The sequence below is a fragment of the Scyliorhinus canicula genome, chromosome 10, assembly GCF_902713615.1.
Source record: "Scyliorhinus canicula chromosome 10, sScyCan1.1, whole genome shotgun sequence".
NCBI lineage: Eukaryota > Metazoa > Chordata > Chondrichthyes > Carcharhiniformes > Scyliorhinidae > Scyliorhinus > Scyliorhinus canicula.
Window position 1 is genome coordinate 163,989,359 of NC_052155.1, and position 13,443 is coordinate 164,002,801.

The following is a 13,443-nucleotide window of genomic DNA, read 5'->3' on the forward strand; positions in this document are numbered from 1 at the left end:
CACATGTGTGGACAACAGAAAGCTGCTGTCGCGACAGCGTCAGAATCTGGGCCAGGATTATCATAGGATTTACAGTGCAGAAGGAGGCCATTCGGCCCATCGAGTCTGCACCAGCTCTTGGAAAGAGCACCCGACCCTATCCCCATAACCCAGTAACCCCACCCAGCACTAAGGGCAATTTTGGACACGAAGGGCAATTTATCATGGCCAATCCACCTAACCTGCACATCTTTGGATATTGGAGGGATGCACCAGCCAGGGATGCACCAAGTTGCAATTGACAAGTGAGGCACCGCGGCCACATGATGGCGGTGCTGTATGCTGCCACGGCTGAGCTGAGAAATAAAATGAACCCAAGCAATTGCAACCTCGTAGACAGGAGTTTATTGCACTTTGAAAAACCTTTGATGTTTCTAATCAAGTGACCCCCCCTCCCTTTATTTTAAAATGCAACTTGTGCTTACAATTGTCAGTCACATCTCCACACAAAAAAATCAGTCGTTTGTTTGCAATTAGATTTAATTTTAAACTGGAACCATGACACCGTTTTTCGTTTTTAATCCACGTTTATATTTGCACCTATTGTATTTCGATGTTTGAGTCCATGCATGATACGTGTGTGACTGAATTTGTGTTTATATTTATACATAAATACATGCATAGGTAAGGATTCACATAGCTCTCTATGAGAGTATATATGAATATGTTTTGTGTGTGCATCTATATACATTAGATGTATAGGGATACAGATTGCACACACATAACGTGCATAGATGCTGAGGTCGGATTAAAGGACTCCGTTTGCTTGCAAATCCCTGTTGATTTGGCATGAGCCATCGGAAATCTTGAATGATTATCTGAAAATCACAGAATAGGAAGTCAAGGAAAAGTGGCGGGGGCATGGCGATAGATCTGTGAGAGCCGTGGGACAAGCAGACAGCACAATTCGACAATGAGCCGTGAATCGGGGCAGGGAATGAGAGAGGGGGGTGTTTAAAAGGCTGACCCCGCTGGCTTTGATTCGGTGCCTGATACCTGAGCCCTGGTCAATGTGCTGTGCTGTGTGTCAGTGAGAGGGAGGGAGAGAGAGAGAGAATGAACTCCTGGCGAGGGAGGGAGAGGAGATCCATTGCTTCCTTTCTGCCAACATATCTCCAGCTCATTACCCTAACACCACAGCTTGGGAGAGGGGATAGTGTGATCACACTGTCGTGCCACCATGGATCTGCCAGGTAACACCATCTCCAACGTGGGCATCACATTGCAAACGTAATATTGAAGCGTTATCAAACTGGCAGGCGGGCTTTAGTGGAAGGGGGGACGGTGAGCTGGAAACAGCGGTAAATATTTTATCTAACTTGGAGAGACATCTCTTCGCGTAAACGGTAAGAGGTGCCTTGGCCACCACCAGCTCGGATTTTTTTAAACATGCCTCCAGCTTCTCCCTTTGCTCTCGGGGATGTTTTATTTTTGGAGGGTGTTTTTATTTTGCGGGAGAAGAGAAATGGGCAACTTTGATTCTCTTTTTCGGCGAGTGGGTTCGGCGAAATGGGCGGCTGAGGGCAGCGGGCAATGGGGCTGAGCTGCTGGTCTGTGAAAGCGGGTGGGGGGCTTTAAGGGATGGATGTGTCTGAGGAGCGGGCACTTCAGCACACCGCCGGGAGAAGGAGAGCGCAAAGACAAGTTCAATTGTGGAATTCCTTCGTCAGTGAGGAGTGGGGAGCAGGGAGAGAGGGAAGAGGCAGAGAGAGAGGGAGAGAGGGAAGAGGCAGAGAGAGAGGGAGAGTGGGAAAGAGGGGAGAGAGAGAGAGGCAGAGAGGGGGAGAGAAGGGGGAAGGGAGGAAGGGAGAGAGAGCGGAGAGAGAGGGAAGGAGAGAGAGAGAGAGGGAGAGTGAGGGGAAAGAGAGAAAGGGAGGAGAGAGAAGAGGAGAGAGGGTGAGGGGAGGGAGAGAGGGAGACAGGAGAGGGGGAGGGAGAGAAAGGGAGGAGAGAGAGGAGGGAGAGAGGGAGGGGAGAGAAAGGGAGAGTGAGAGAGGGGCGGGAGAAGGGAGAGGGAGAGAGAGAGTGGAAGAAAGGAGAGAGAGGGGACTGGAGGATGGAGACTAAAACAGAGGAGGGGAGGGAGAATAAATTTGGAGAGTGACAGGGTAGCAGTGTTATGCTGTCAGGATGTCAGTTATCAATAAAATGCATTCAATCTGCGCTGGATCTTTTGTTTTCTGCATTGATTTTGTGTTGCAGGCAATGACATCCAAACAGACTGAGGAACATTGTTTGATTTTCTAAGAAGCTGTATCTGGAAGCGGTGGTCAAGAGAGAAAGAGAAGGGGGGAGGGAGGGGGTAATTTTTGTGTGTGGAGAGGTGTGTGTGGAAGAGACAAGAGGAACACACACACACACACAATAAGATCTGTATCGGATTACTGAGAATCGCATGGATCTGCCGCTAATGCGCCCGGGATCTGTCCGCCTGCTGGCTCTCAGCCTCTGCCTGGCTTGCACGGGGCTCGCGTCGGGACAGAACGAGACGGAACCCATCGTGCTGGAGGGGAAATGTCTGGTGGTGTGTGACTCGAACCCGTCCTCGGACGGGGCCGTCACCTCTTCGCTGGGGATCTCGGTGAGGAGTGGCAGTGCCAAGGTGGCGTTCTCCGCTGTGCGCAGCACCAACCACGAACCGTCCGAGATGAGCAACAGGACCATGACCATCTACTTCGACCATGTGAGTAGCGGCGACCCCCCCACCCCCCACCTCCATATCCCACACCTCACCAGACACACAATCATCTCACCCCTTCCTCCCCCAGGTCCCCCTCTCTCTCTGCCCCAGCTCCCCTTTCGTTTACCCCCTCTCCCCCTTTGACAACACCTCCCCTACCCCTCACAGTCTGTCTTTGATGTGAAGGAGGGATGGATAAGCTGGAAACCCTTGTGGCTGCGGACAGAGCAAACTGACCTCATAGAACTGTAGAATGTAGACTCGATGGGCTGAATGACCTCCTCTGCACTGGCCCTTGGAAAGAGCACCCCACTTAAGCCCACACCTCCACCCTATCCCCATAACCCAGTAACCTCACCCAACACTAAGGGCAATTTTGGACACTAGGGAGCAATTTGGCATGGCCAATCCACCCAACCTGCTGATCTTTGGACTGTGGGAGGAAACCCACGCAGACATGGGGAGAAGGTGCAGACTTTGCACAATGACCCCAGCTGGGAATCGAACCTGGGATCCTGGAGCTGTGAAGCAATTGTGCTAACCACTATGCTACCATGGATGGACCTCTCTCCATCCACTCCCTAAACACACTGCTGCTGACCGTATCAATTTGTCAGCCTCAATTGGTAACGGTGCATTTCTTGTTGTTGCAAATATGAGCGCGGATTATGCAGTCCTCTTAACTTTGACCGCCTTCGACACACTTTCAGACACATTTGCAGAGCACCCTTGTTTTAAATCTGTTGAAACCTGCCTGCCTGTTTTTTTTAAATGTGAACTTTTAGCAGTTTTGTTTCCAGTTCATTGCCCCCTGCGTATTGCAATTCAAAATTATTATTATTTAATCTTTGCAAGTCCCTTTCCCCCTGGTTACAAACACAGCTCACCGTTCAGTGTGTCCTTCACTCCCCCTTAGCTCCTGGCCGCATCCTTCAACTGAACCCGAGGAACAGGTCCAATCTGAAACTGCAGCCGCCGCAGCTAAAACCTCACCCCCCCCCCCCCCCCCCCAGAGCCCCAGAGCAAGTTTCCGTGCGCGAGTTAACGCAAAGAAAATGCGGTAACAGGAATCTCGGCGCTGTGTGCTTTCTTCTTCCAGGTGTTAGTTAATATTGGGAGCCATTTCGATATGAGGGCCAGCACATTCGTGGCCCCCAGGAAAGGCATTTACAGTTTCAGCTTCCACGTGGTCAAGGTGTACAACCGGCAGACGATCCAGGTAGAGGCAAACAGCGAGGGGGTGGGGGCGATGCTGGGTGGACCATTTCACAACCACTGCTCTGACTGGCCCTGACAGTCTCTCATTGATTCAATTGAACTGGAATGATTGATTTTTGAAAAGAAATACAAATATATATATACTTTCAAGATGGTCAGAGGACTATTGCAGGGAGGGGGGGGGGGTGGATGTAGGGGTCCGGTGGATAGGTCGGAATGAGAGAATGGGAGGGGGCAAAAACAGAAAATGTTGGGGTACATTCAGCAGGCTTCAGCACACAGACCTGGAGAAGGACCATTTGGATCCGCAATTCTCTCTCATCACAGATGCTGCCAACCCTGCCGAGTTGGTCCAGCATTTTCTGATTTGATTTCAGCTGTGCAACATCCCCAGCAGTATTTCGCTTGTATTGATTGGGGAAGGGAAGGGAAATTGTCCAGGTACAATTGCAGGCAGTGCATGTACATTGCCCGGGTAGCAAAGCACAGGTTGTATTATAACAGCGGGTGGGGGGGGGGGGTTCGCTGACAATAAAGCAACTGTTAGCCAGCCGGACAACTTGGAGCCCTTAAACCCTTAGTGCAAAGGTCAACGTTTGTAAAGGCTTTTTCTTTCGCTTTGTTCTGCCTTCAGGTCAGTCTCATGCAAAATGGCTGGGCTGTGATTTCTGCTTTTGCCGGGGATCAGGATGTGACCCGGGAGGCTGCCAGCAACGGGGTGCTGCTGAACATGGAGAGAGAGGACAAAGTCTATTTGAAACTGGAAAGAGGGAATCTCATGGGAGGATGGAAATATTCGACTTTTTCTGGCTTTTTAGTATTCCCTCTATAAAAGAGACACGCCCGTGTTGGTCCAAACCCCTGGACCAGGAGATCAAGTCGCCATGTACATTATCGATATTGCAACGGAACAAGATTATTATATACCAAAACCACCTAACTGCCGAGTAGGGGCAGACTCCCTACCCATTACCTACCGATTAGAATAATTTCCTTCGAGTACTTGTCAATTGCCTTGGCCAATGCGGTTCTAAGTAGTTCTGGTGACAGTGCTCTTTAGGATATCAAGTTGAGTTTGTTGACAAGGACAATTTCTGGCGTGACAAATAGAAGCTGGATTTTCTTACGGGCGGATTTTTGATTGAACGAACCGAACGCTGGTGGACAAGACCGTAAACTCGCAAGTGGCGTAATTGAAACAGCAGCAACAACAAAAAAGAGAAACAAATTAGGGTTTTGATTTAAATGTTCTCGCAATGCTTTTTTTGGTGTTCGTATATAGCCTGAAGCAAAGGAGAAGTCCAAATTCAGTGGTGTGTTTTTTTTTTCTCTTTAATTTGGGGACATTTATGTATCGTTTCTGTGGGTGAGCTGGTTTTGAAGAAGTGCTTTATCACAAAAGGTTTCTTTGCACGAATTGGACGCAGTTCTTGTTCCTTCTTTGTGTTGTGGTCGGTGTTCTTTGAACTTCTTTGGGTGCAGGGAGAGTAACCTATAGATTAATATCTCGAGGCATACCGCGAATGATTGTAATAAATGGACCCAATTATGTATTGAGTGCTCTTTTGTTTGGATTTGTCAATTGATCCTCTGGACGCGCGCACAGGGACTTGCACATCTCTCATTTAAAAGAAAAACGTGTTTACATTATTTGCTCATCTCATGGCGAGGTAAATTATGGACCTCATTTTAAACATTTCCAAATGCCTCCTGGCCGAATGGCAGCTGTAACGTACCCAAAGGCGTTATCCAGTGGGTTAAACCCAAGTGATGTTGAGGTGTAAACCAAACAGAATGTTAAAGTCGGTTCTCTCTTATATTTTCATCCAGGTTTTAAGAAGGTTAATGTCGACCTTTTTACGTGACCGAATTCACCAGAACTTTGTAGTCTCCGTAACTCTAAGGGGTGTCACAAAAATGCAGCCCTTGGTCTGTTCCAGCAAGGGTTGTGTGATGTGTGCTGAAAGTCCTTAAGTAGCTACATATCTGCGCAGGAGATAGCCACTGGGCTGAAGCATGTAACTAACAGAATCCTCCCCTGCCCATTTCCTACCGAGATTCTTGATATTGTAAATAAGCCCCCTCAGTCTCCGCACTGAAATCTATTTACCGTTCACAGAGCTCAAAGTCTGACTATGGTCGGCACACCGTCAAGCCATTAAATATTCATTTTCGGGGATGAAGGGTGAAGACGAGCGTGTGTATGAAAAGCAGCTATTTTGCCTATGATCTCCGCCTGTGGTCGAAAATAATAGTGATATAATATCCCAGGCAATTTCCATGCTGAGATCCTCAGTTCTGTCTGAAGCTCTGCATCTGAAAGGGTTCTGCTATCAAAGCACGGTTCCATGATTTTCAACTCCACGGCCACTATATCGGTGGATTCGATACATTCCCAGACATTAGACAACGGCAGAAAATCAGGTAGCAATTGTTGGCTCACTTGTGTTTTACGAACAGCAAATACAACTTCTTGGGATCAAGATCACTGTGCAGTGATTAGAGAATTGGCTTGCTTCACAGCTCAGAAAACGGGGATGGATCATTGCTGCATAAATGTGGCATTGTGGCAGAGTTATGTAATAACTCTGTAATACTACACAGAGTAGCTTAACTTATTTCCTGGCTAAATTGGTTGTGGATATATATCTCCGATCACTTTTGCTCAGAAACATGTGATCAAGCATCTCTGGTGAGGTTTCAGGTAAGGAGTTCGTAAAACGAGACATTACGTGGACACAAAAAATGGCACATGGAGATGGACACAAGAATACAGAATGTGGATTAAACTCGCACCATATTGTTAACTTATAAGCATTTACATGCAGGGGGCCTTGTAGAAACGTGCCAACTTGCTGCAGCACACATTTAATGTGCAGTAAATTAAAGTGACAAATTCACTTGACATCCTTTTTTAGGGGGGGGGGGGGGGGTTGATGTGTAAGTTCATGGGGAATTGGCTAATTAATCTCCAAACTAGTTAACAGCATGACAATGAACTTAGTCCTTTTAAAATTTGGCCACATTAAGGACCTTAATGTAAGGAAATGGTACCTTTGAAGAGAGCAAGACTGCCTCCAGAAATAGGATTTCAAAAAGTGATGGAGTATAGGGTTAATCTTTGTTGCTGATTTTAATCAATTCTGAAGTCTGATCTCTCAGACTTCCCTATGCCCTCAATATTATTTCACTATTTCCTGTCTCTGTCTCTCCTGTTTTCCTAGCATTTGGCCGCAAAGTAATTTAAGAAATGGATTCTACATCAAATACAAAACAGCTTTGTGATTAAATAATTTGCAGAGCCATCTCCATCATCCAGCTAGGATAGTATTACATATTATGGTTACTGATAACTATTTTAAAGCAACTCAAAATATATTTTTGAAATATGTATTGGTTTGTTTATTTATTCTGGCAGATTGAGGAACATACTGATTCTATATTTACTCATGGATCCTCCTTCTCCCAATCAAGATAGTTGTTAGATGTGTAGTCTGCTGTGAACAAATGTACACTGCACCAAGTAAGGTTCTTGTATTCAGGATGAGACTAACTTATTTAGCTTTACAATGTTACCCATTTTAATATATCTCACTCTGAAATAGGGACACAATTCTTGACCTTTAATTTGGTTTGCAATGTATGACATCCTGGGAGGCACGGTAGCACAGTGGTTAGCACCGTTGCTTCACAGCGCCAAGGCCCCAGGTTTGATTCCCACTTGGGTCACTGTCTGTGAGAAGTCTGCATGTTCTCCCTGTGCCTGCGTGGGTTTCCTCCGGGTTTCCTCCCACAAGTTCTGAAAGACGTGCTGTTAGGTGAATCTAAATTCTCCTTGTACCTGAACAGGCGCTGGAGTATGGCGACTGGGGGCTTTTCACAGTAACTTCATTGCAGTGTTAATGTAATCCTACTTGTGACAATAAGATTATTATTATATCACCTCGTGCATAACAATTCCCTGTGGACTCTGTGTTTGTGAATTCATATGTATTCAAATATGTACATAGGATTTGTTAAGAAATACCACACACAATGTCAGGGAGAACCCACAGACTAAATCACAATCAACACTTATGAGAATTTCTTTATATTAATAGTATATACCAATGCAATGCTTTGACATTTTTTTTGGGCAAATGCATTCTCTGAATGTGTTAAACTTAATACGGAATTTACCATTAGGTTGCAGGTCTTGTAAAATCATGCTGTTAAAATAAAGGTTCTTTTGGTACAATGATCGTGACAGAACAGAATGTTTTCATTATTAAACACTGAAGAGTATTTTCACAATCTTCCAAATAACATAGCATGATTATTTCTTACAATTTTACTGCTTATTGTTCTGCGAGTACAGTTGAGTGGCTGCAGCCTAGTAGCATCAGGACCTTGCTCACCTCTCAGTCCACACTCATATAATAGAGATCTACATTTAAATGGTGTCCAGAGAGCAATGCAATCAGTGATGCTTCATTCATTCAGCCAAGATTCTCACAGCTCTTGTAGATTTCACATTGTTTTCAATTGCTGTGGGCACACTTTACAAGAAATTATTCAATAACTTGGCAACATTTCAGAGGCACACCATTTCTCAATGAAAAGAAAGCATTGCCCTTCAAAAGCTAGACATTATAGAAGAGATAGAAATACTAATATTGACATTTGAAAGCAACATGTTTCTTTAAATTGCGGGCATTACGCTTTTGATGGTGTATTTGTGAGTTTTTGTGTTCAGAGGGTCAGTCAGTTGGAATGGCACATTCCTTATTTCAACTAGGTTTCAGCAGTACTAGCATAGCCAGTTACAGAATATAACTCATTTTGCTCTACTCCAACAATTCAGAAGATCACCATTTACTGCCTAACGGCCACTTCTGTGCTCTGAAAATGCTGACTAGAAACCAGTTGGAACAACATACCTTCAATTCGTATAGGATATGGCAGACCTCCTGCCCATTATTTGAACCCAGGTCATTAAGTTGAAAGGACAGTGTGTGAACACACTGCTTCACCCAATACCAAGTTATTTTTTATTCACCAAGTCTGTAGCTGTATTTGCATCAGTTGAATGGTGCTTGTTATCAATCACGCTCTTTGAGTAGATTATTTTTCAGAACTTTTAACCTTATTTGTTCCAATTTTTTAGAGATAAAGTACTTTTGTTTTACAGTTCAAAATTAGCATAAAGGAACTGCCGAACACAATTAAAACAATGAGAGATTTGATTAGACAAATTAAAGACAGTTAGATATCAGTTTGACAGAATCATGCCCTGAACTCTATTAACACATATTTTTGTATAAACTTTTTCAGAGGACACTAAGAAACATAATACACCTTCCCTTGGTCTGAACTGCTTTTGAAAAAAAATATTTAAGTACTCTACATAGTTGCTTCTATTGGAATGCATCCTTGTTTTTAACTTTCTCCTGATGATCCCCTCCAGATATTATTGGTCTGGTGTGGTACTTTATTGCAAAATGACTCACTTTGCTCTGAAGCAATTTGAAGAATTGCATCTAATGCAGTCATGCCAAGAATATTTAATCTACATCAAGTATTTCCAGACAGTCAGTCACCATTTCTGAATATATCTATGCCAATTTGCTTTTGTTTCTCATGAGTTAGCTTTTGTACATGAAAAATGGTTCTATAATAACTGGAAAATAACATTGCAATTTGTATGTGGCTCATCCAGTGACTATACCTTATTTTATCCAGGATAAGGCCCCAATATATGTTCCGGGATGTTGCTACAGCTGTTGAGGTAATTATTATTGTGCTACTGGTAAATTGTAACCTTGTTTCGCTTCTTAGAAACATACTTCAGTCAATTAGATCTTATGTTTTGATCATCTAGGTCAGCAAGTAACAGTTTCTGAATTGTAGTTCCTTGGAGTATATTTCAATTTGGAAATAAAATATCGGTTAAAAATCTAATCAACGATATCTAAAATCTAGTGCTGTTAGATTATAAATTCTGCAGTAGTGAGAAATTATGTTAGTGTTTTAAATCACTGTGGGTGCATTTCATTTCATGCATTCTTGAGATGCTGGCAAGGCTGGCATTTATTGGGCAAGCCTTGTTGCCCTTGAAGTGGATTATAATCCAGGACGCTTTTTGGGACCATCCAGACCTGACCTACTGCTCAAATGCTCACTTTCACTTAAGGTTGAGAAAGACAGACCTGACAGACACTTGAATGGGTTTGAAAAACTGACCTTACTCTACGTTGCAGGAAAGGGATCAGAAGAAAATATTACTGTTCACCAATTAGTCTTTTTTTTAATATAAATCTAGAGTGCCCAATTATTTTTTCCAATTAAGGGGCAATTTAGTGTGGCCAATCCACCTACCCTGCACATCTTTGGGTTGTGGGGGTGAAACCCACGCAAACATGGGGAGAACGTGCAAACTCCACACAGACAGTGACCCAGGGCCGGGATTCGAACCCGGGTCCTCAGCGCCATAGGCAGCAATGATAACCACTGTGCCACCGTGCTGCCCCACCAATTAGTCTTTTTAACAAGTTTTAGCTGGATTATAACATCCCAGATTTTATGAGGATCCAGGTATCTCTCCTCAATAATGTACCACTCCCCTGAAGTGTGTGCAAAGATGCGTTTTCAGATTTGGATATGATAAACTATCTGAAATAATATATTTTCTAATTGATATGAAAAATGATTACAGAACCAAATATGCAATTCACATTTGATGGAAAGTCAATCGTAACATTAATAGGTCTAGGGAAAAAATGCATTATTTTGTTTCTAATAGATAATTCAGGTTTTATGTCTTAATAATGTTACAGAAAGACATTTACGATATCCATCAACATTTAAAGTAACATTCAACATCTTAAACCCTCAGGTAGAAAGCTAGAGTTTAGTGAAACACCTCTATTCCAATTAAAGAGAGAATTGCCACTGAACTACAATAGTTGTACATTTGCCATGCGAGATTCTGGAATGAGTTTAGCACAGGGCTAAATCGCTGGTTTTGAAAGCAGACCAAGGCAGGCCAGCAGCACGGTTCAGTTCCCGTACCAGGTGCCGGAATGTGGCGACTGGGGGCTTTTCACAGTAACTTCATTTGAAGCCTACTTGTCACAATAAGCATTTTTCATTTCATTTCACAAATCTAAAATTCCACAGTATGGTTCCAATATTGATACTCTTCTAAACGGCATAGCTAATTATTTGGTTTCACAAACCCGGGTGTTACTTCTTGACAAGGAGAGGGAGTTCACCCACTTTTATTTCCCAAATGAAACACGTAGAAACATCAATTTCAGGTTGCATTTCAAATTATTTGATTTATAGGAAAAGGCTGATCCAGTACTATGAGCACACTTGCTGGACAACATCCTCAGTGCAAACAGCATGGCGAGAGCTGCAAACGTTGGAGCTTCCTCGACACAACATTAATCTCTCAGTTTCCTGGATTCAGTTGGCAAGTGATTTAAGGATATCCTTAGAAATTAAGATTACCCATTGTTAGATTATGGTTATTTACAATTTCTCAATGCTTCATTGAGATGATATTACCACGATTTTCAGCAGTCAGTTCATATTTTTTTTTCAGGGACTACCTGAGGATATACACTATCCTATGGCATTGAATGTTGTTGTATTTCAGCATGCAGGTACGCCCAGGCATGTTTATGAACTTCTAACATTGTCGAGCTGATGAACTCTGATTTTATTTATTTTCAGTCCCTACTTCGTAGAAAAAACAGTCATTTTAATCTCGTAACCCTTTATTATAGCTGGATTCTTTCACACCTTGAGAGGTAGATGGGCTTTAGTTTTGAATCCTGCAGTCCAAGTGGGGAAAGTGCTTCCATAATTCTGTTATATAGGAATTTCTACTTTGTTTTATTCCTTGTAGACATTTTGTACAACTAAATGGCTTGCCGGGCTACTTTAGATGGAGTTGAACATTAACTCCTTTAGCACTGGACTGGAGTCACATAGAGACCAGACTGATCAGAACACATTTTCCTCCCTAAAGCACATTGTTTATTTTTCGTGACAACCTGACAGTAACAAGGTCATTGATACTTACAGTAGATTTTTTATTCTATTTATAGATTTTTTGAATTGTTGTCTGGAATATCAGTCCAGTAGCATAATTACCACACTGCTGTACCTGGCAGTTAGAAAATCAATTCATTTGTTTTTAAGCCTTACAGTATTCTTTCGCTCATCTTTCCTTCACAGACATCCTGAATAGGTCCCCCGATGTTACAATATTAGATGTTCCTAATTTCCTTCTCCGTATTGTGTTATTAAAGTGAGTGGTTATCACATTAGGGTGAAATTGGTTGGATATTACCATCATTGAGTGACTTTAACTCGTGTTTTCTTTTTCCATGTTATAGACTTCTTCTCCAAGCAGGTTATAGTATCAGTTTTCATGTGGAGCACAGATTGGTTGGGCAGTGCACGAGCTATTCATTTTGTTCACCCAATTACACGGGCAGAAGGGTCATTTGAATTTTCTGGCTGACCTTCATTTAAGCACATCAAGTGAGTCACTGACGCTAATCATACTGCTTACAGGCAGCGTGGCTCTGGAAAAGCAGGAGATCCAAGGAGATAGATGCTCATTATTAACCTGTAAAAAAGAACAGAACTGGTATCCAGGGTTAAATGGACCATCATATTTCATTAATGGGGGAATGTTATTAAGTCAGAGAGCACCCATTAGATAAACGAGTGGAAACTCTTCAAGCTCAAACATTCCTGGAGACTGAAGCCACAAATGGTGTTTGCTGTATTTCCAGCTTTCTCTTGTTGCACCTAAAGGGCTCGTTTAAAAAGTGATGCGAACAATCACTTCACAACCAATTCCACTCATATTTTTTTTGGTTGGGTTGAGGAAGTGGCACCATTGAGTGATACAAAAATAGCATTGAAGAGCCTGACAACATCAGCTGACGCCATCTAAATATTTTAAATAGGCCTCATATGTTTCTGGTGGGAGTATTGGATGCATAAACCAACAATCGCCTAAAAATCAGAATGAGAACATTGAATATTCCACTAACCATGATGTTTTCACCTCGTTTTTCCATCTGCTGCTATCCCACTTACAGACATAATCAGGTAACAGAGTCCAAATCAGCTACCAATAGATAATGGTGTTCAGTGATATGTGTGTGTGTGTCAATACATTTCATTATCTCATAAACCATCTACTGTATTCTAAAATACACAAGTGAAAAACTGCTCTTATCTAAAATTACCCTAATTATATCTAAGAGTATAAAAACATGTTTTTCTGTTTAGCTCATAAGATTAATTATTGCCTTCAGCTGCAAATATTTGCTACATTTTATTTCCTTTTTAAAATTAAATTTAGAGTACCCAATTCATTTTTTCCAATTAAGGGGCAATTTAGTGTGGCAAATCCACCTAGCCTGCACATCTTTGGGTCGTGGGGGTGAAACACGGGGAGAATGTGCAAACTCCACACGGACAGTGACTCAGAGCCGGGA

General features: G+C 42.9%; 1 protein-coding gene across 2 annotated transcripts; it reads left to right on the top strand.

The window, feature by feature from the left end:
- Positions 1 to 898: 898 nt before the first annotated feature.
- cbln2b (cerebellin 2b precursor) lies at positions 899 to 5,495 on the top strand. Of its 2 annotated transcripts, none has more exons than XM_038810068.1 (4): positions 899 to 1,232; positions 2,242 to 2,722; positions 3,819 to 3,938; positions 4,572 to 5,495. In XM_038810068.1, exons 2-4 carry the CDS (start codon positions 2,435 to 2,437, stop codon positions 4,767 to 4,769), a joined length of 606 nt encoding a protein of 201 aa, XP_038665996.1. In that variant the 5' UTR covers positions 899 to 1,232; positions 2,242 to 2,434; the 3' UTR covers positions 4,770 to 5,495. The 2 variants fall into 2 exon arrangements, with proteins under 2 accessions (XP_038665996.1, XP_038665997.1); XM_038810069.1 differs by lacking the exon at positions 899 to 1,232 and adding an exon at positions 1,241 to 1,385.
- The last annotated feature ends 7,948 nt before the right edge of the window (positions 5,496 to 13,443 follow it).